This window comes from Rhododendron vialii, chromosome 13a (assembly GCF_030253575.1).
Source record: "Rhododendron vialii isolate Sample 1 chromosome 13a, ASM3025357v1".
Taxonomy (NCBI): domain Eukaryota; kingdom Viridiplantae; phylum Streptophyta; class Magnoliopsida; order Ericales; family Ericaceae; genus Rhododendron; species Rhododendron vialii.
The window spans coordinates 20,542,344-20,564,507 of record NC_080569.1 but is presented as its reverse complement, the minus strand read 5'-3'; the positions used below and the strand labels follow the sequence as shown (position 1 = coordinate 20,564,507).

At 38.3% G+C, this 22,164-nt stretch overlaps 2 protein-coding genes across 5 annotated transcripts; one reads left to right on the top strand and one right to left on the bottom strand.

The window, feature by feature from the left end:
• Positions 1-2,947: 2,947 nt before the first annotated feature.
• LOC131312853 (microtubule-associated protein 70-5) lies at positions 2,948-9,118 on the top strand. The gene is made up of 12 exons (XM_058340854.1): positions 2,948-3,974; positions 4,155-4,277; positions 5,318-5,403; positions 5,587-5,652; positions 6,192-6,362; positions 6,487-6,657; positions 6,740-6,895; positions 7,370-7,516; positions 7,689-7,760; positions 7,839-8,438; positions 8,555-8,703; positions 8,867-9,118. The coding sequence occupies exons 2-11, from the start codon at positions 4,178-4,180 to the stop codon at positions 8,696-8,698; spliced, it is 1,713 nt and encodes a 570-aa protein (XP_058196837.1). The 5' UTR covers positions 2,948-3,974; positions 4,155-4,177; the 3' UTR covers positions 8,699-8,703; positions 8,867-9,118.
• On the bottom strand, positions 7,945-18,228 carry LOC131312850 (pentatricopeptide repeat-containing protein At4g16390, chloroplastic). 4 transcript variants are annotated; one of them, XR_009196002.1, is made up of 3 exons: positions 16,076-18,228; positions 14,178-14,276; positions 8,926-9,189 (listed from the first exon to the last, which is right to left on the bottom strand). XR_009196002.1 is itself a non-coding variant. In XM_058340846.1 (2 exons), the coding sequence occupies exon 1, from the start codon at positions 18,152-18,154 to the stop codon at positions 16,079-16,081; it is 2,076 nt and encodes a 691-aa protein (XP_058196829.1). In that variant the 5' UTR covers positions 18,155-18,228; the 3' UTR covers positions 7,945-8,079; positions 16,076-16,078. The 4 variants fall into 4 exon arrangements, 3 of the variants coding, with proteins under 3 accessions (XP_058196829.1, XP_058196831.1, XP_058196828.1); XM_058340846.1 differs by lacking the exons at positions 8,926-9,189; positions 14,178-14,276 and adding an exon at positions 7,945-8,079; XM_058340848.1 differs by lacking the exon at positions 14,178-14,276.
• Positions 18,229-22,164: the final 3,936 nt, after the last annotated feature.

Genomic DNA, 22,164 nt, shown 5'->3' with positions numbered 1-22,164 from the left:
ACTAGTTAATTTGATGCTTTAGATACCTTAGTGTATAATCTAAAAAGGTACTATATTTTAGCAAAAAAGGGTAGAAAAAGAGTGGATTTGTGTGCACGTAGCAGTGCTGCTTGGCATATGTGCTTTGTCCCTGTTTTTGGTTGCCAGTTGCTTTATGGTTCTCATTTTATCATGAGAAAAACTTCTTTACGGAGCAATCCGTAAATAAAGTTTACGGTGCTCAATTGCGCACGACCAAAAGTATTTTGGACTGTTCGGATTTTAAAAAAACTATTCGCTTGAATAGTTTAACTATTCTAGGGAATTTTTTTTTTTTTAAATTCGGACCGTTGATTGCCGAAACGAACGGCCAAGATTACCCTGAGCCATGCCGTGAATAAGTTTCTCTCTTTTATCATTGCCATGAATTTTGTAAGTTAAAATAAGACTTGGGAAGAGCATAACTTTCTTGTTCTCCTTTCTGGTTGTAGGTCATTGGAAACACTTGCGAAATCAGATTAAGATGGAATCATAGCCATCTTGGCCCAATTATATTCTTTTCTTGAGCTTTCAGTTTACAGAAAATTACCGCCAGTTCAGAAAAGTGCACCTTAATTCTGTACTATTGCCACCTTAATTCTCCTAAAGATATTTGATTGATCAAATAGCAGTTGATCAAGGGAATCGATTCAGCTGCAACATCATATGTGTGTATGATTAATTTGGAGGGATTCAATTTTTGGATAAACTGACGACAAGTGACGAAAATGTAACCCATGTCATATAATGATTTTGTTTTTCCTATTACACTATGATTCATAGGCACATTGAATTCATAGGATAATGGATGAACTTGAATTCCGTTTGAACCATTTGATCACAAAGAGATATTGTATATCACATTCATACCGATTCCAGAGTGTCATTATTTAAGTATGTTGGTACAAGCTAGTCAATTAGGGTTTTTATGTATCCATAAGAAATAAAAGTTTATCACAATGATCAAAAACAAGAAAGAATTTTCAGCAGCTTATTGAGTTTAGATGATAGTTGAAGGAGGCCACTAGTTGCTTCTGGCGAAGCTACAAGTCCATGAGAAAGTGAATGAATGAATGAGCCATGCTCTTAAAGGTCTCTTTGATTAGAAAGAAATTTGGGCTGAAAAGTGAAAATGAGAAAAAGTAAAGTAAAAGAAAAATTATTTTCTTACATGCGTTTGGTTAAAATGAAAAGTTTTGTAAGAGAATCTTGCAAGGAAAAAATATATTACTAGCTTATCCTTTTACATATATTATGGATTATGATAGAAAAGGAAAATTAGTTATGGACATAATGAGAAGTGTCATAAAGGGCGGCAATTTTCCCAAGAAAATAAAATTTCCTTGTGTAGAAAGTGGAAGCTATGTACTCATACTTTAATGAGTTGTAAAAAAAAAAATTCACTTTCTTACCCTTTCTTGTATTTTCATGCTAATCAAACATCAAAAAAGTATCATTATTTTCTCTTTCTTGCATTTTCTCTCACTTTCACACTGTCCCACCGGACCCTAAAAGGAGTGACCATCTATGTTTTCTTCCCTTCCCCCTATCCGAACAAGGGCGTATGAAATTTTACCGAAAAAGAAATATGTAACACAGGTGAATGTCTTGGAAGGATCTAAACAAATTAAGATGTTCAAAAGCTTTAATATATATTTGTGTACTCCATTTGCTAGTATTAGTACATGCCAGGTGTAAATTTGTTTATAAGCTTCACCATATATATATATATATATATATATATATATATATATATATATATATATCATAATATCCTTTTCATTGTTAGGTGGGCAGGAGGGTATTCCTGATCAATAACACAATAATTAGTGCTCGAACATTTTAAGTGCCCACTAATCCGAATAAGTCCAAGATTAAAGACCTTTCATGCTTATAAATTATACCCAGGTGGATTATTTTTCCCCTCTTTCTTTCTTTCATTAATCACATCATATTCATCTGAGATTATTCGATTCGAAAATGGACTTCAACCTGAGGCCCCACGCCTGCCCAATGTTTATTCGGTTGAGATAATAACCACTTCTTGATAGCAATTCACCTACTCAAACCAATGAGCTAGAGACACACTTTGAGCATAACCCATCTCATAGCTTATCTCTTTTTTGGGAAATGTTACGGTGTCCACCCGCCATTTGGGGACACCGTAACTTTTGGCATAACCGACCATTAAAAACATAACAAAAATCAGTGATGTGCATAACCAAAACCTTACAGAGGCATAACCCGGGATTTTGAGGGTTATCCCTCTGTAAGGTTTTGGTTATGCACATCACTGGTTTTTGTTATGCTTTTAATGGTCGGTTATGTCAAAAGTTACGGTGTCCCCAAAATGACCGGGGACACCATAGCATCATCCCTCTTTTTTTTTTTTCTTTTTTACGAACAAGATCAACCCAGTTATATTAATACAAAAATAAAGTATAACGAAAACAACTAAACAAAATTCTACAACAACAACAAAACAAAAATAAAGAAATGCCGTGTGAAACCAGACGCCAGAGCCGGATCCATCATCTCATAGCTTTTTCTTGAGCCCATTAACCTAGCAAGTAAGGGATCGGCTTTATCATTCCGATAAATAAAAAAAAAAGGGGTGTTTATCACCCAGTTAGATACCACCACCAGCAAAAAGTTCTTTAGAATTCCGGGATTAAACAAAATCCGCTATAATCGGCCCAGACACCCGATTATTTTAAAATATATATATCTTGAACCCTTTTTTCCCGAAATCAATCTTGTAGCCATTTTCAAACGTCAGTTTCTGGAAATAGTCGGTGGGCATTCCATTAAGGAATAACTCAAATCAAGAACCCCACAACTTAATCGATATCCACTTTGATTGTTTGGGGTTTTGTCTTCTTCTTTCTCTAATTTAAGGGGGGGTTTGGGCGTTGGTGAAGGATGGTGAATTCTTCCCTTGGTCGACTAACCAAAACCACCAGTGCAAAATGCTTGAAAAATGCCTTAACGGCAAGTGTCATCAACATAATACCCCTGTAGTACTCTTGTTTTTTTGTCTATTCAGATTCCTGTATTAGGAATCATACTTACAAGCAAAGATGAGATCTTTCTCCTCTTTTTAATCTGAATTTGCTTAAGCTTTTAAGCCACTTCAGTTAGGCCCTTTCAGCTCTTAGTCATCAATACCTCATTTTCTTAGTTTCAATCCAAACTCTGTTTGAATGGCTTCAAACTTATTAGTCACTAAGCATTGCTTTCAGGAGAATTTAGCGCTTAAGCAATTCCTAAACTAGATCTTTCCAACTTTACTTGGTTTTCTTGTCTTCAATTGCTTATGACAAGATCTTCTATTAGTCTTATTATTGAATTACGCAAAAAAACTCGTTACATGTCTTTACAAAAATCTGATGAAACCGCAACCTAGTCAAAGAATATCAATTTGATCAAATGGGTAGAACACAGACTATTTTCTTTTCATTTTTTTCCCCTAGGCCATCTTAAATTTTCCAATTTTATTATTTTTACACCATATTTGAACTTTTATCGGTCCAAAAGCAACTTACAACAAGCAGAACCCTGCAATCAATTTCTTTCACAATCTTCCTCAACATTTAATCTTAACCCGATAAATAAATAAAAAACTAGATTAACGAAATTAATGGACCGTTCACAAAGTTGTATCACTAAAAACCTCGGAGAAGTAAAACATTTAGGTGAAAACGGGTCTATCAAAATCTTTGGAAGGATGGGTGATTGAAAATTTTGTGAGATAATGTATGATTTCCCATAGAGTTGGATAAAGAAACAGATAATTACATAAATTTATAACAAAGAAAATGCAACAGCTACTATCAAAAGGATGGAAGGAGGAACGGAAGCCGGTCCAGCCGACCTCTTGTGATTTGTTACTTTCAATTTGCTTCATAGCAAGAGAAGCCCATCCCTCTCTTTGCGGTCAATTCCTTAATGAAATGGTCTCTCTCTCTCTCTCTCTCTCTCTCTCTCTCTCTCTCTCTCTCTCTCACACACACACACACACACACACACACACACACTCACACACTCAAAACCCACACCTACCCCCGTGCTATATATCCCCTTAAACCCTGTTTTGGTTGTCAATATTGGGCTTGTGTTGTTTTTGCATTTTAGAGCGCCAAAAGAGAGAGAGGGAAAAATGATGGGTATGGAGGAACTTGTTGGAGAAGAGTATCATCCTCTTGCACACTCAGACCCTGTGGTCTTTGAGCTCAATAGATTGCAGAACCAACTCAAAGGTCTCTCTCTCTCTCTCTCTCTCTCTCTCTCTCTCTCTCTCCGTTTTAGTCATTGCACTAACTTGCAGTGGAATGTCTCTGAACATCACTGGGACCGCTTTACGGTTTGTTTTTAGTTTATAGTTTGTGTCGAATTGCTGTTTCAACTGCTACGTTCACTTTGATCATTGGGTGGCATTTACATTGAAGTTCGTTTTCCTCTCGTTCCTTGTTCTTCTCTGTTTTATTTTTCGTCAAAATTCTGAGAATCAATTATTCTTCTCGACAAAAGGTTAAAATAAAATTATTTGGGAATTGATATTCGCGCTCCAAGATTTACCGCAGGCGCTCCACCTTTTTGTTTTTACACTGTGATGTTGCTGGCAACATCACAGTGTAAAAACAAAATATACACTGATGTTGCCAGCAACATCACAGTATAAAAACAAAAATGTGGAGCGCCTGCAGTAAATCTTGGAGCGCGAAAATCAGTTCCCAATTATTTTTCAATAAAATTATTCTGGGGGAAAATGTCACATAAGATGACACTAAAGATCAAAAAAAAAAACAGTTGTCTCAAACTTTCTTGTCTTTAATAAACTTTTTTTCCTGCTTTTGGTCGTAATATACATTTTCGAAATCTCTCGTAGAGATAAATAATTAATCAAAAAAATTTGAAGTAAATATAACATAAATTTAAAAAAGACGAACAAAAATACCAAACCAATAATATAGCAAGAACATGGCTTAAGTTCGGTATCATTTTTGTCATTTTGACTCTTTGAGATGTTGAAGATGGATGCACTTGCATTTTCTTAATGGTTCATCACATGGACATGAATTCGCAAACACCCAAACCTAATAGAAATCAACACTAACCTAGCTCAAAAAAAAAACTAATACAGCTTTTACATAATTAAAAGATTATCCATCCAAAAAGGGCACAAATGACAAGTTTGTTAAAATGTTTTAAGATTGTGTTCTGCATCACAACTCAAGTATGAGAAATATTCTTAGACTAGTTCAACATCTAACAAGATCGATTTTAACCCATATTCCAGAGAAGGACAAAGAGTTGGGAATTGCTCAAAAAAATATCAAAGCACTAAGAGCAACTGAAGTCCTGAAGGATAAAGCTATAGAACAGGTAAGAACCAATTTTTTTTTTTTTGGTTTTTGATGCATATACAAATGAATTCAAGCATGCAATAGAAGTAGCATGATACATATCAGTGCATGTTTTTACCATAACTTAGATTCCTAAGCGTATTATCACCTTTTATATGCCTCCATAGTATTCTCTTAATTAAGCTAAAATATGTTTTCCCAGCTTACAAATGAATTCCACAACTTGGATAAGAAGCTGATGTTCGCTGAAAAACTTCTTGATCAGAAGGTATGTAATAATCTTCGTCATTTACTTCAAGTATCATAAAGTGGTAGCTTTAGAGCATCCGCAATGGTAATAATCAAAACCAATAACCAAAATGTGCCACCTCAGCATTTGATTATTCATTTAATCCATAATTAAACTTAACAACCTCTACCTCCACATTGATAATTTTTGCATTCCTAACCAAAAAACCCCTCACAATACACAATGCATATTTGTCCAATCGCAAATAAGTTTCAATCACGCACCCAACCACACCAAATTATTCGTCTCGATGAGACGATTTCAATGTGGAGTATTTTTGAGTAATTGAGTTTTGAGTTTGGTTATTGAGTTTTAGTTATTGATAAAAGTTGTTAAGTTTGGTTATGAAATGATTAGAATTTGATTATTTGCTAAAAGACTTGTAACTTTGCTTATTACAATATGAGGTATTTTTTGAGCATTGTTGTTAAGTTTGCTTATTCACACTCATTTGCTTATTACAATGAGGATGCTCGCCGGCAGGTTTTAGATACTTTGACAAAATCTAATAAATGCAGAACCTTGAAATCAAGAAACTAACAAGTGATAAAAAAGAAGCATTGGCTGCACAGTTTGCTGCAGAAGCAACTCTTAGAAGGGTGCATGCAAATCAAAAGGATGATAATTCCGTTCCTATTGAGTCTGTCATTGCTCCTCTTGAGGCTGAGATCAAGATGTACAAAAACGAGGTATATAAGTTAAGGTTGAAAAGAATTTCTTCTAGGATGAACAGTATCTTTAGATGCTTATGCTACTCTTCTCCATTTGTCTTGTCTATATCCATGACTGTGTTATTTCCGTTGGCTTTGCCAGATTGTTGCACTGCAAGAAGATAAAAAGGCCCTAGAACGGCTCACCAAGTCTAAAGAAACAGCTCTGCTTGAAGCGGAGAAGATTTTGAGGAGTGCTCTGGAAAGAGCTTTAGTCGTAGAGGAGGTTCAAAACCATAATTTTGTGCTGAAGAGACAGATTGAAATTTGCCAGGCATGATTTCAACCAAAATTTCCGGTCTTTTATCTATTAACTGTTGAATAACTTGCCTGATGACAAAATGTTAATAATGCAGGAGGAGAATAGAATCCTTGAAAAAACCAATCGTCAAAAGGTGCTAGAAGTTGAAAAGCTTAGTGAAACTATCAAAGAGCTTGAGGAGGACATTCTAGCTGGTGCTGCAGCTGCCAATGCTGTTCGTGACTACCAACGACAGCTTTGTGAACTAAATGTAAGACTTCAGTTTAGAGTCGGTGATATCCACCGCTACATTGTAGGCTAGTAGATATTATTTACCAGGCGTTCTCATCCTTTGACAACTTTAATGGGGCTATATGTTGATGGACTATGATAGATGGACAGGGGTATAGGTGTTAGCGTTAGTTGCGGCTTGTGTGTTAAGTATTGGATTAATCTAATTCCTCACAAGGACACACCGGAATCTTTGTATTCTTGCTTACGTCTATTTTATGCAGTAAGGAAATTTGTGTTCACAAGGTGCCTTTGGACATTTTTCATGCTTTCTGTGAGTTCTATGCATAGTTCACAGTATATATTACAAAATATGCTTGCTAGGTGAATGTACAACTAAGCATGTCAACACAAAACATAGCTTTATACACGGAGCACATAAGTGTCAGAGAATAGTCTATATATATAATATCGGATAGGAACATTTATCTTGCATCTGCTCAATGTTATTAAGGAGGAGAAGAGGACCCTCGAAAGGGAGTTAGCAAGGGTTAAAGTTTCAGCAAACCGAGTGGCAACTGTGGTGGCTAATGAGTGGAAAGACGAGAATGACAAAGTTATGCCTGTCAAGCAATGGCTGGAACAAAGAAGGCTGTTGCAGGTATTTTTCCTAGTAAATGTTATCGTACGCCAAATTTTCTCCAAATCCAAGTTCAGAAAAAATACCATTAATGCCAGGAAATCAAATTTCTTTGTCACAATGCTCTAAAAGTCCTTTAGGTACCCAAGCAGTGACTCTAAACATGTATGGCTATCATTTTTGTACTTTGTAGGCAGAAATGCAACGGTTAAGAGACAAACTAGTAATATCAGAGAGGACAGCTAAAGCAGAAGCACAAATCAAGGTAAAGAAAATAGAAGAATACAGCTGCTTCTACTTTCTTTGTCAAAAAACTGGCCCCATTAATATAAATTTGCTCCAGGATAAACTAAAGATGAGGCTGAAGACCTTGGAGGAAGGCTTAAAAAATGTGTCACCTTTCTCCATCAGTCCTAATGCATTTCGTGGTTCTCCAAAACCTGAAAAATCCACTCACACCTTTGGATTCTTATCGACCAACAATGGTCAAAAGAAGAGATCTACATCACAGCCAAGAACGTCTGGTATATGGAAAAGATCTCCATTGCAGCAGCCAAACTTGGAAGATGAAACAACCATCGCTGCTGGAGAACCCAAAGAAGTTAATAACTTGAAAAAGAAACATGGCTCTGGAGAAAATTTTCTGAGGAGAAGTTTATGGGCATCTAGAAGTAAGGTTGTTGACAGTGGTGAAAAAGAAAACAAGGAGATGAGCAGAAATTCCCTTGTGAATGTTGACACGTTTGAGGACAATGAGACTGCAGTTTCGGGGGACATCACAATAAATAACGCAGGCAATGAAGCATCACAGATTAAAGAAAGTGAAAATGATGATATGGTTTCAGGGTTTTTGTACGATAGGCTTCAGAAAGAGGTCATCACTCTAAGGAGGTTTTGTGAGGTGAAAGACAGTACTTTAAACACTAAAGATGAAGAAATCAAGGTGAAGTTGCACCATCTCTCTCTCTCTCTCTCTCTCTCTCTCTCTCTCTCTCTCTCACACACACACACACACACACACACACACATGTTGAATATGTGTGCTACCTTGATTTACAGATGCTCGTGAAGAAGGTTGACACAATGACAAAAGCAATTGAAGTTGAGTCCAAGAAAATGAAGAGGGAAGCATCAACTAGGGAGAAGGAATCTGTATCAGCTAAGATGGATAATCACAACAAGGTCATAAATGCAAATGCCTAAAAAAGGTTTGTGAATTTGTCATACTTAGAAAGCCGTGGGGTGCTTTCCCGACACCAAGTACTTGTTTTTTGTTAGCTTTTCTACAGCTCTTCTGTTCAACATCCATGTTGGGTTTTGGTTTTTAACCTGCTGAATAGATTCATTCATAAACCTTTTGGTATTTTGCAGTGTTAATAGGATTCTGAAGAATGTTGAAGATGACTTTTGCCAGATGAAGAAGAAGGGACTGGGAATCAGCAGCTTCATCAGCCACATCTTGTGATTTGTTCTGTGTAAATATAAATAATATTTGAGTGATGGTACATAGTTGGAACAATGCTCTGATTTAGCAGGAGAGGATTTGTCCAGGAAAGATTTTTGTTGGACACATTCTACTCTTGAGATTTACATGAATGACATTCCACAATAGGTTTGATTGTATGTCTCTGTGAATAGCGATTGGTAGTTGTTTGTTGGATGGAAACACGAGACAGTGTTTGTTATGGGAATTGCTGCAATTAAAATGGATGAGATTTCTGTGAGAGATCCGGGAAACATATAAAGCAGCTAGTTGAAATGACATCATGTGATACAACAAATTGATTGCTTAATCTTAAGAGATTCAATCGGATATTGTGAAAAACACCACGAAAAACCCATGTGAAGTAAACCCTAGCAGAATACTTCTAGAGGAAATCTGAGCTCAAGAAGCTTCATCAGCAACTGAGATGATCAAGTAACAATTTTCACTACCTTGAGCTAGAAGAACTTCTATGTTTCTGCTAAGTCTTATTCTATAGCTTCTCTTGAGCGCCAAACCAACACTACTCCGTTCAGAGATACAGAACAGAAACAACTCTCCCTTGCTCCTTGTGGTTACTCTTTCCATCCTATTAAGTGTTTTTTACACTATCGATACCATTGAAATCACAGTTGCATCTACCAGTAATAGGAAAGTAAAATAGTTTTCCTAGTGGCACTACTACTCTGGGATGGTAACTAAAGATGGCTGTTATTTCTGACACCCTTCTCTCCCACATAAAGATTGAATCACAGCCATTTGAGAATGGAATTCTACATTTCTCAGCAGCAACTGTAAGTTACCCTCACGACTATCTTCATTTTCCGGCTCCTGCAACCATATCATCACTCATCAGCCACTATATGTAAAAATGAAGGGCTACACATACATCCTGAGTGCAGCATGAGATTGCAAACCTAACCTTGTGGTTGATGCCTAGAACTCTTCTTCTCCTCCATCAAACGTTAAAATTCTAATCTTCTTCTGCCATGGAGAAACCAACACATCTAAGCAATTTCCCAAAGTTCATGGATCAGTCCTAATACTCAACTACCTATAGTGTTGCTTAAATTGGAGTCACATCTCAGGCAGCTTAACGTGCAGGCCACCTTATTGCTGTTTATTAGTTCCTGCTAGTGCTTTCTAAAGAAAAGGGCTTATTTGTACGGATGGTCCTCAAAGTATTTCCGAAATGTCAATTTGATCCCCATATACAAATCATGTCTATTGCATCCCCAAAATATATGATGCACGTTTAAATGGTCCCCGGAGCTAACTCTGTCCAAATTGACCGTTAAAGGCAGGGGTATTTTGAAACTTAGGTACAAATTATTCATCTCCAACCTCCAAACCTCTACCCTAACCCTAAAAAAAAAAAAAAAACCTAAAATACTTATTTTAAATGAATTCTAAAAAAAAACAGTCTATTATTATTAAGTTTTAAAATGCATACAGTACTCTCTCTCTCTCTCCCACATCCACAACATCCCTCACAGACCACCGATGCCACCACTAACCACCACCCCTCTCTTTCCCTAACTTCCATCTCTCTCTCTCTCCCAAAATTTTCCTCGGGATTTTGAGATCTAAAACTTAGATTTTCCTAAATTTGGGTCTCCTGGATCTTCTTAAATGGCTAAACACTATCATCATCGCCACCCACTTCCAGCCACCAGGCTTTGCCTCTTCCTGACAACCACTGCCGCCGCTGCCACAAAACTCCTCAATCTTAGATTAATTACCAGAATAAGCAAGACAAAATTAGAGCTAACAAGACAAGCCATGCCGTTCAAAAAAACAAGTAAGACTAGCCTTTCTTGGCATTAATTGAAATTACAACGCTGTATTTGTATACATACATACATACATATATATGGAGCTTTGAAGAGGCAAATCGAATCTCCCTTCGTAGAAGAATGAAAGAGGAAGCGCGTGACTGTACATCCCAGGTTTCATTTTATCGACCTTGACAATCACTAGCTGATGCATTCGGCTGTGCTTCAGGGCCATTGGATGAGTGAGAACCCCAAAAGCGACGAAGATGGTGTTTCGTCTGAAATTTGGTCTCTCTCTCTCTCTCTCTCTCTCTCTCTCTCTCTCTCTCCATTTCTTTTTCTAGGAAGGGAAAAACTATGATACACGGACACGGGTATGTGAGGTGCGGGTACACATCTGAGGGTTGGACACCTCAAAGCTGAAAATAGAGGATTCAGGGATATGTATCCGAATTTGGGTACAAGTGCGGGGATCCGCTGAATATTTGTATATGCATAGAAATTTTGTATTATTTATAGGAATATATAAATTTATTTTCCAACATATCATTGTTTAATTAAAATTTTTATACATTCCAGCACAAATATTTTAAAAAATACTGTACTAAATAGGAGTAAAAGGTGAACAAATGTCTTTATGGCCCATTAATAAAGGAAATGCTGTGATGGCCTACTTATTGAGAAATACAAGTACATGCCTCATAAATGGTCCAAAAGTGTAATGGCCCAACAACTAGATGGTCCAAACCAAATAATCACAGCCCACGTCTAACATAAAAATAAAACCCTAAAATCCATATCTGCTTTCTGCGATTCTGGATCTTAGCAGCGAGCTGCTCTGATTCGTCGGAGATGACGAAAGGCTTCAGGTCAAGCGTCTCTCTCTCTCTCTCTCTCCCTTCTTCTTCTTCTTCGAAGTTCTTCCTCTTCCTCCTTTAACTAACGTGTCCAATTTTTTCTTGGAGGATCCAGTGCAGATCCCACACCCGTACGCGTATCGTGTCGACACGCGTTGGGGGATCCGTGTATCATAGGGGAAAAGTGGAAGAATGGGGTTTCTTTTCATGGTTGGCCTTAGGAGATGGTTGAATTTTTTTTTAGGGTTAGGGTGGAGGTTTGGAGGTTGAAGATGAATAATTTGTACATAAGTTCCCAAAATACCCCTGCCTTTAACGGTCAATTTGGATGGAGTTAGCTCTGGGGACCATTTAAACGTGCATCATATATTACGCGATTTGCATATTGGGGACCAAATTGACATTTCGGAAATACTTTGGGGACCATTCTTACAAATAAGCCTAGAGAAAAGGTATAAATTTATTTCTTATACGATGGTTGTCAGATAAAATTAGTCCCATATCGGTTGGGTACGGAACGGGAGATCATCACCTAATAAGTATAATATTGGGACCTCTCCGCCATGAACTTAAGTTTTTTGGTTGGATCTAAAATTTCTTTGAGGTACTAGAGCGGAAATCTAAAACGGTTGACCTAAAAAGAGGCTGCACATTACATAACTCTAGAATGTTTAAACATAAGTGTGGTGGGCCAAATTAGTTCGGTTTGGACTGGACAGATGGCTAGGCACCCAGGCAAGGCAAGGCTAACTGGGTCTGAGTGTACAGGCCAAACCAAACCACTGACTGAATCCATAGCTCGGGTCACAAGACTCCGCTATTACACGGACTAGCAAACCAGATCCGAACACTTTGATCTGAACCGCTCAATAGAAAGAGTATGCCTTGTCAGGTCCGACCGTTATGAACCGCATGACTCACAAATGCTAGCTCGCCCACGTGCACCTAACCAACTGGCTCCATACGTCAGTTATGACGTCAGCCGAAGCGGTCTCGCACAAGCTGGGCACATGCAAATTCGAAAAATATCTTCTACACGTGAGTTGTAACCGCCCCGATCAATACCTCAGTTGTGATGTCAGCCGAAGCGGTTACCGAGCTTGTCGGGCATGCGCATACTTGGAGAGCAAGTCTTGGAGCTCTATATGAGGGAAGCAAATCAACCCTAATGGGTACGCCATTCCTTCTAACCTTAATTGCTTTGTACGTTGCAATCCTCCTGCAACCTCTCACTCAGGGCCGGCCTTGAGAATTTGGAGGCTTAAAGCGACTTTTAAAATTGAGGCCTTAGGTTTTCGAACAAAAAAAAATTTCAATATAGGTGGTTAAAGTTTAGCAAAAAAAAAAACCATAAGAACGCTATTTTAAGCAATGAGAGAATTGTTTACTTTTTTTTTTTTATCAGAGTTTGTTGAGTGAAAACTAATTATTTTGATTTATTTATAGTCAAAAGTGTTTTATTTGTGAATTTGATATTAGAAGTTGAAAATAAAATTGAGATAAATGAAGGCAAAAAAAACTTATCAAATATTTATCTTGTGCTTTAAGTAATATCTACAATCACTTAAGCATAACTAATTTAGAATACATGCGATGCAAGAATGTCATTATCTACCTAGATCAAACTAGAAAAAAGAAGAAAAAAAAATTAGTTTGCCAAAAGAAGGCCTCCTGAGAGTCGAACTCAGGAAATGCAGGTTTAATAACCACTGTCATTTGCAAGCTTTGGAACAACTTATATATATAAAGTTCTGGTTTTGGGTTAATTTTCGGAGGCCTAAAGCGGCCGCACTCCGCGCTTTAGCCCATGGCCAGCCCTGCTCTCACTTAACCATTAGAGTACCTTGCTGGTATACTTCGACCAATTTGGGCACTAATGGTGGGTGTTACCTGTGCAAGTCAAGCAACTGAGTCAGGCCAATCCCATTCCCCGGACCAGAGGTTCAACCAAGGTCCAAGATTAGAATCACAAACCCACACCAAGGCAGATAGATGATACAAGTTCCACATTAGTTGGGTATCAAGTGGGTGATCACTCGATATTATGTTACGACCTCTCCTCCTAATAGCTTGAACTTATGGGTTGGACTAAAGTTTCTACGAGGTTGACTTCTTAGAATGATGCCTTCAAAGAATCAAAAGTTAATTTTTAAAGGGCTTTCAGAGGCAGTGTCTTGGGGATCATGTACTCCGAGATTTGACTCTTGCGGTCTGTTAATATAAAAACGATGTTAGATGTCAAAGAGTTAAACAAAAGCATTCTTAAATGCACCTAAGGGCATGTGAGATGCAATAAGTCAACCCCATATAATCAGCAGAGGATGGTGGAGGAGAGTGAAGCAGGGTTTCCTACGTTAAGGCAAAGTGCTTAGTTGTCACAAAAGATGGAAAGCCTTACCTAACTGAATTTAAATCACCAGAGACATAAATAGATCATCTATATATACTCGCTATCATCCCTTCATTCCGCGAGAACTACATTCCCAGAACAACAAACAACACATTAACACACGTACTACAAGCAGTGGTGGGAGGCCATATGAGGATAGATTTGTGAAACAACATACCTCGCACCTATCACATGTTCAAAAAGTGCAAAGTGGCAATGACAAAAAGTGCAAAGTGGCGATGAAGAACTTGCATTCAAGTTGCTTGACTTCTTTATCCTACATTTGTCCAACACAACGAAAAACAACCACTGTAACAATTTATCTAACTTGTCAACTAGCTTTTCTGTGGTGGGTTCCCAAAGGAACATGTGGGATGGAAATAAACACCACTATCAACATTAAAGTGCAAATACTCAATCACTGTCTTTTTACTGTCCCAAGGCACCACACTAGCAAGAGGCTGGAAGTTGGTTCAGCTTCCAAGCCTACACTTTCCCACATACCTATTCACAACTCCTACTACTTGGTTCAATATTGGTCCACTAAAGCACGATCGCAAAAGAATAAAAAAAAAACCGATCAATTGTAAAAGAAAGAAGCCAAGCATGAATTACCCATTTCCATGTATGATAGGTGCGTAAATACGCCTATTTACGCCCCCTAACTTAGGCTTGTTAAGTTCTTTTAATGGGCTACTTGGGGTTTGATGCTTGCGAATTGTGTTTCAGGACTCACGGAGCCGACAGATAACATTTGGAGCACAAAGTTAAATTTTATTTTATGTCAAAGCAAAGCCGGTGCCAATGAAATTAATCAAGAAAGAGAATAGAAGGGAGAAGCACTAGATCAAATTCCTAGCTGCAATGGTAATTGGGCCCACCAATTATAAGAAGAAACTTCGGCAGTTAACAAGAGAAAAAGGAGTGCCCACTAATGACTTGTTTTCAGAAAAAAATAAATTATGGAATTGGGAACCGACTACGGGGCTACAATATAAAAGGAGGATATAGGGTTTAAAGGAGGCACTTTTCTCATCACGCAATAACAGAGAACAAAGAGGGGCTGCGATCAAAAGTCTTGGTTCACGCACAAGCAAAGAGCTACGACACTTCGACACAGATCACGACCGAACCAGTGACAGGAGCTTTGGGTTTTATTCTTTTGTCATTCATTCGAAAGCTTTAAGTTACCAATGGAGCTTTATTCTTGCATGCTTATTTATTTTTACTCCATGAGTGGCTAAATCCCTTGACTAGGGTGATGAGGAGGGGTCTCCAAGTAGCGTAGTTGTTTGATTTCTAGGGTTTTATATTTGACTTGATTGTATGACTTGGTCGATTCATAACTTTTTATGAGCGTTTATATTTTTTCTGATATTCGAATGTGTTTGTATCCATGGTTTCAAGCACTGTCATACAATGGTTTCTAATATTTTAGGATAGGCTTTGAGATAGACTATACGACGTGAGACGGATCGTGCCGTTGGTTAAATCCAATGAGACGATCCGTGCCGTGTTGAGATAGCCTATACAGAGTACGAATCTTGATTATCTTTTTGGGAATTATTGATAGGAATTGCTACCCTACGGTGGTCTGGTTGAATGTTGAATGTGAACCCTAGGTTTCGAAATAATTATGAGACTGAATCGGAAACCCTAGTCCTTTCTCTCATTTGTTTCAAAATCCTTTAATCGCTTTCTAGTTTAATTTTAGTTTAATCAAATCCAAATCAAAATCCAACTTCTCTTTACTTTCCGAATTAAATTTAGAAATTAATTGAAACTACTGTAACTCAGCTTTTTACTCCCTGTGGATGATCCGGGACTTAACCACTGTTCTTCGGAATACTAGTTAATTCCTTGGTTTTATAAATTATATTTTTGGTACGAAAACGACAAACCAATGTAATATAACAAAATTTCTCTCTATCATGAGACCTAGGTAGAGCACAAACCTAAGGGAAAGGTGAATTCTGGAAAAACGTCAGCACCATTTATAGAGATGTGACTGCAGCACTAAGGCTGCATTTGGGAGATAAAAATCCTGACAAGTACAACAGCTAAGGATCTACTTACCAGCTAACGTGAGCGTCTAGACTCCAACCATGACTTGGCTGCAACCTTCGTTGTCGTAAACCAGCCAACCTTGTCAGGAGACTCGTGGAATGGAGCATTTAGTTCCTTCAGACGTGACTCCAACACTTCTGCCAAACTCGAGTCTGGATATCTGTGTTTCCCATGTCCAGTACTGATACCAAGCAGTGATGGAAGCTCCTCTTCACTTTCAAGCGCCTTGGACAAGTCATTCATCCAAACATGTAATGCAGTCACAGCTGCCCCAAGCGAGAGGCTCTTCAAGTTTAAAGACCAGAGCACCGGAGACTTTGACTGTACATTTGCGTATAACTCAAGTCTAAGCCCAAGGTCGAACAATTCACAAGCTCTTTCCAACATATTGAGATTAACACAGATCTCGATTAAGGAATTACAGTACGGCCTTCTAATGTCAGGGCCAACTGAATTTAAGAGTTCATGAGTTTCCCTCATAAGGATCTGTTCTTCTCCATTTCCCCCATCTACAAGGAGCTTCACCACATAACCAAGCTTTGCATTAGCCTTCTCAAGGCAGCTGATAATCTTACCAAGTTCTTCTGCTGGTGTGTGGGCCACCACATTGAGAAGACAACAACAGAACCGTTCATCTGGAGTTAAATCTAGCACCAAAATCCAGTTAAATGTTCTAACAACATCGTCTGTGCTTTTGGCTTTTCCATAGCATTGAACGAGTGAAGTCAGGATAAATATACTAGGTTCAAAACCTGCTGCCAACATCTCGTCAAATAAGGCTTCTGCTTCTGAGACTTTCCCGCTGCAGGAATATGCAGTCATAAGAGAAGAGAATGTTCGGCTGTCAGGTTTGCAGGTCCCGGACCGCTTCATATCCTCAAAAACCTCAACAGCTTCATCAACATACCCAACATCAGCGAACATGGCTAAAACGGTATTGTACAAGGTAACATTCAACTCCATCCCCTTCCGCTTCATCTCTCTATACACCCTTAAGCCATCATCAGCATGGCGAACTTTGCTAAAGGCCCGAAGTAGTGCAGCATGGGTTGCCCAAGACGGTTTAAACCCATTGATTATCATCTCCTCGTAAATAGACTTGGCCTGCCAAGGTCTCTTGGCTCTTCCCATAGCATCTAACAACGAGTTATATACAGTCAAGTTTGGCTTAACTCTTATTGCTTTCATCTCTTCATACACATTCAAGCACCCCTCGAAATTCCCAGACATCCCATATATCTTAATCAGAGTAGCGAATGTCAGGGCGTCAAGGCGCCACCGTTTAGCTCTGGCACGGTCATACAAGCTCAAAGCCATATCTATATTACCCGTTTGCCCATATGCGTCGATGATCACCGCGTGGTGAATATCATCCGGTTGACAACCGTGGGCAGGCATCTTCTCATACCACTCCACCGCTTTCTCTGGCAAACTAGACCGCCTAGCGCAGCTGATTATCGCCGAAAACGTAATATTATCCGGCTTAACCCCTCTCCGGACCATCTCACCAAACAACTTCTCTGCTCTATCTAAATCCTTACACTTTCTGAAAACCTTAAACGTAACATTATACAGAATCACCTCTTCCCTTATCGTTTTAATTCTCTCCTGAAAGTACTTGAGCACAAACGGTGCCGTTTCAGGGTTAGACATGCTATTGAGCACGACAACAGCGTCCTGCTCCACAATCTTATCATCCAACGCGTCTAATACGCTGTAAACATCTTTCTCATCTGGGTTACAAGAATTCAAGGACTCGGCAATGCTAACGAGATAAGCGTACCTGGCATCGTACGATTGCTCACGTAGCTGGGCAGCTCTTGGGCTTTTGGGGTTGACCCATACGTAGCTTTTGGGCTTTTCAGAATCTGGTTCGTGGGTTTGTCGTAACACTGGGTCTTGAACGGAAACCGGGGCGATTTGGAGAGAAGTTCTTCGATGAGGAGAGAGAGGGAAGTTGAAGTGCTGTAGAGAAGGGGTGCGTGGAAAAGGGGTTGGTTTGAGTAGGGGTGGAGTAGAGAGAGATTTGATGAAGAAATGGTGGTCTGGAGTGAGAGAACAGGAGCAAGAGCAGAGACGGGAAGCCATATCGACACTCTCTCGCTGCGTGACTCTTCTGGTTCGCTTTGAACCTAGAAGATAGTGGCGGCCTTATCGAGTGAAAATTGTGTTGAAGTACCATAATAACCTTGGACAATTACCAGAAAATTTCAGTGGTTTTCACGGAGCGGTCATTCAGTGGTTTTCCTGGTCTTCTCCAGTGTATATCGGTAGAGATAAATTTTTCACACCGTTGGTGTGAATATTTATTTCCTCCAAATCAAATTATATTGTGCTACGTCGTTAAAACAGTGGTCCCAAATAATAGAATATGGCGATATGGCGCAATATAATTAATTTGATGCAAACAAATATTTACACTCATAGTGTAAAGAATTTAATCTCATATTGGTAAACTAGAGATTTGTGCTCCAGAAGCACTGTCAAGTGATATTTCAAAGCCTTCTCCATCACATTGGTGCAGCATAGGTCATTCAGTGCTCTCCTAGACCGCGTGCTATAAATATCATTATCGGTTCTCAACGCTATGCTCCTAGAAAATGTGCTGTGAATCAATTATTTGACCAGAAAAACTTCCTTGCAGACCATTCCGTAAAGAAGACTTTACGAAGGTCAATTGCACGCGTTTAAAATGTTTTTAGATGATCCGGATAGAAAATCAATTGCGATCGGTCAAAATTAAAAATAAATCGCAGCTATTGATTGGGCGAAATAGACAGCTGTGATTGCGCCACTCTGTGAACAACCTCCATGAATAAGCTTCTCTCTTATTTAACAACCAAAATACCTAGTTTTGCCAGATGTTTACCACTTTGAAGCACGAGTTTCAATTCTTTGCCTATAGAAGCCTACCCCTAACGTCCCATTTACATTTTGCGTTCCAAGTAACATGGATGAACTTTTATGCTACAAATTTGTCCATAAGTTTTACAAGCAAGTGTATGCTTACATCAATATTACAGTTCTATCATGTTAAATGATATTAAAAAATCCCTTATCTATAAAATGATATAATTACATTGATGCGGAATTTTATTAGGGAAATTATCTTGTCACTCATTCTTTTGTTAACGTCACTTTCCTGCAAGTATATTTTTGCACCAAAAATATACTTTACAAAAATATACTTGCAGAAAAGTGACGTTAACAAAAAAATGAGTGGCAAAATCAACAGCCTTTTATTAAAACATAAAGTTTGAACGGGGAGAGAAGTTTGAAGCCTTTTTTTTGTCCATTCGAGCGGAATAAGGACCAAATAGGGGAGAAGAATATAAGCCGCTGGCTTGGATTTTTGTAGATTATTTTTTTATTAAGAAATAGTGTATATGAATGCATATATACGCCATAGCAGCCCAAGCCATTTTCCTAATGGTGCTGCTGTCAAAGGATCGATTTCCCACTTTATTTTCCTAATTAAGAGCCTGTTAAAATTTTCAATTGGCCGTTTTGTACTGAAAAGCTACATATGTTAAAATTTCAACTCACAATTTCATATTAACTGTAATATTTCTCTCCATATTTATGCTAATCTTATTAATAATGACAAAGTACGGATGACCTCCATGAGATTTGGCGATTTGACAGATGATCTCTTTCTTTGAGATTTATTAATGTATACATTGCCCCTCTGTAGATTTGAAGTAAAGTACAACGTCAACTCCTAACTCTGTTAATAGCAGAAGTAAAAAGACCATATTACCCTTTCATAAATAAGAGTCTTTTACTCTCCTTAACATGTTGACACAGAGAGGAGGAGAAGGAGAGAAATGGCTATGGAGATTTGGGGCAAACAAGACCTGCACTCCGCAGCTGCCGAACACCTCATGGACTAAGCCTAGATCGAAGAGTACAAAACAAAAACAGAGCATGCCATATTCTTCTCATCTTTCTTTACCTGAGATTTCGAGGTGAAACAAGATGATGCCTTTTCCACCCAATTAGCTTTACAGTCGAAATGGGCGAAAACCCAGAAATTATAAACACCAAATTTCCAACTCCAAAAAGGATTTTGGGGTTTTGATGCTATTTAGCAACAAACCATAACCAGATGGTCCAAAACAACTAGAAACTCCCAAAATTTAGTTACACAATAGAACCTCAAACAAAGAATCTGGTAACAAATCAGATTTATGTGAGGTCCTCTAGTTAAGGAAACCTTTTTTTTTTTCTTTTGATCCGAAGGAAACCTTAATTCACTAGGAATTAGAGATGATAGAATCTAAGGATCAACAAGGTATTTACCCAAAAAAAAAAAAAAAGGATCAACAAGGAGAGAGATGATTCATGGACACTAAGTAATAAGAATCTCAGGTAAAGAAAGATGAGAAGAATATGGGATTTCGATCCTAAACAACAGTTGTGTTAAAAAAAAAAAATTCATCAATCCCTCTGACTGATCTACGCCATTGCCATCATCACCGGCGTCGGATACGTCTGTCGTCGGACCTTTGCCGTCGTAGGGTCTTCGTTTTCCCTGTCGGTGAGGGATTGGGCCGCTGGATATCTGTAAAAGGAAAGGAGGGGCTATCGAAAAAAGGAAATGCACCTAACCCATCATTAGATGCCAGAAAAATGAGAAAACAGGGCTGGTGCATGCGTGGCGGTGAACTTTTTTCCAGTTCTCGGTGGCGGTGGGTGGCGGTCGGTTGCATCTCCGGTGGTCGGCAGGAATGGGTGCTGGTGCGTGGTGACTGGTGACGAGGGATTTGGGGGTTTTGGGGAGAAGATCAACAATGAGGGCATTATTGTCTTTTACAATGCAACTTTTAAAGAAGAAAAAGTATGTTTTCTCTGGCATACAAGAGATACAAAGCACGTGCTACACAAAATCTGTCTGTTTGGACGGAAAAAGTAACCGAAGCACTTTGCCCCAAAACCACGGGGTGATGTGCTCATTAATAAATCTCAAGGAGATCATCTGCCAAACGGCCAAATTTTAGGAAGATAATCCGTACTTTGCCCCTTCAGTAAATAATTCAACTAATGAACCCTGCTATGTATATAGGAGAATCTAAAGTCTACATAAGCATGGATAATTGAGGTTTAAATAACCAAATTTGCTGCAGTTAAATTTATCAATCTGGTAAATTAGCATGTTGCATAAACCATCGCTAGTGAATTAATTTAACTTGGGGGAAAGTCCACTTTGACCCCCTGTGATTATCGCCATGTGCGGATATCCCCCTTATGGTTCAAAACTAACCACATAACCTACCTATGATTTTAAAAATATGCTGATAAACTCCCTGCCGTCATATTTTCCATCCATATTAACGAAGGTGTATCTCACACGCCTCTAGAATGTAATCTGAGTCGTTCATAATGTATTAAATAAAGAATATAGTATCTCTGTAAAAAATCATCTCGACCAGGCATCAATAACCCAATGATCTAACTTTTAGTAAATTCAAATTTGAAATTTTTATTTCATAACAAAATCGATTCGACCATAAGTTTTTCATTTTTTTGATTTACATGAATTTTGGCATAGATGTAGTATTCGTCAAAATTTACAATATCAATGGTTTGGATTCAATTTTTGGTATAAGAGATGGTGTGGTTATATTTAAAAAAGAAAAAGAATCAAAGAACATGATGAGGGTATATCGGTTTTTTAATATTGTATCCGTTAATATGGATGGAAAACATGACGGCAGGGGGTCTATCTGCACATTTTCAAAACCACAGGTAAGTTATGTAGTCAGTTTTAAACCATGAGAGAAGTATCCGCACATGACTATAATTACAGGGGGTCAAAGTAGACTTTGCGCTTTAACTTGTTTTACCTTGCAGATAATGGAGGTTGAAGTCATATCCAGAGGGAGAATAAAACCATCATCTCCAACTCCTCCTCACTTGAAAATATATATACAAAATTTCTTTGTTAGATCAGCTAGCTCCTCCCTCCTGTCCATGTTGCCTCGGTCTTCAACTTGAACAACAATGGCTACAGATTAGTTCAATCCTATTTCTGTTGCGTATATCAGTATGGTATTATTTATCTTACATGTGGTATCAGAGCAACCCTCTCGCTCATG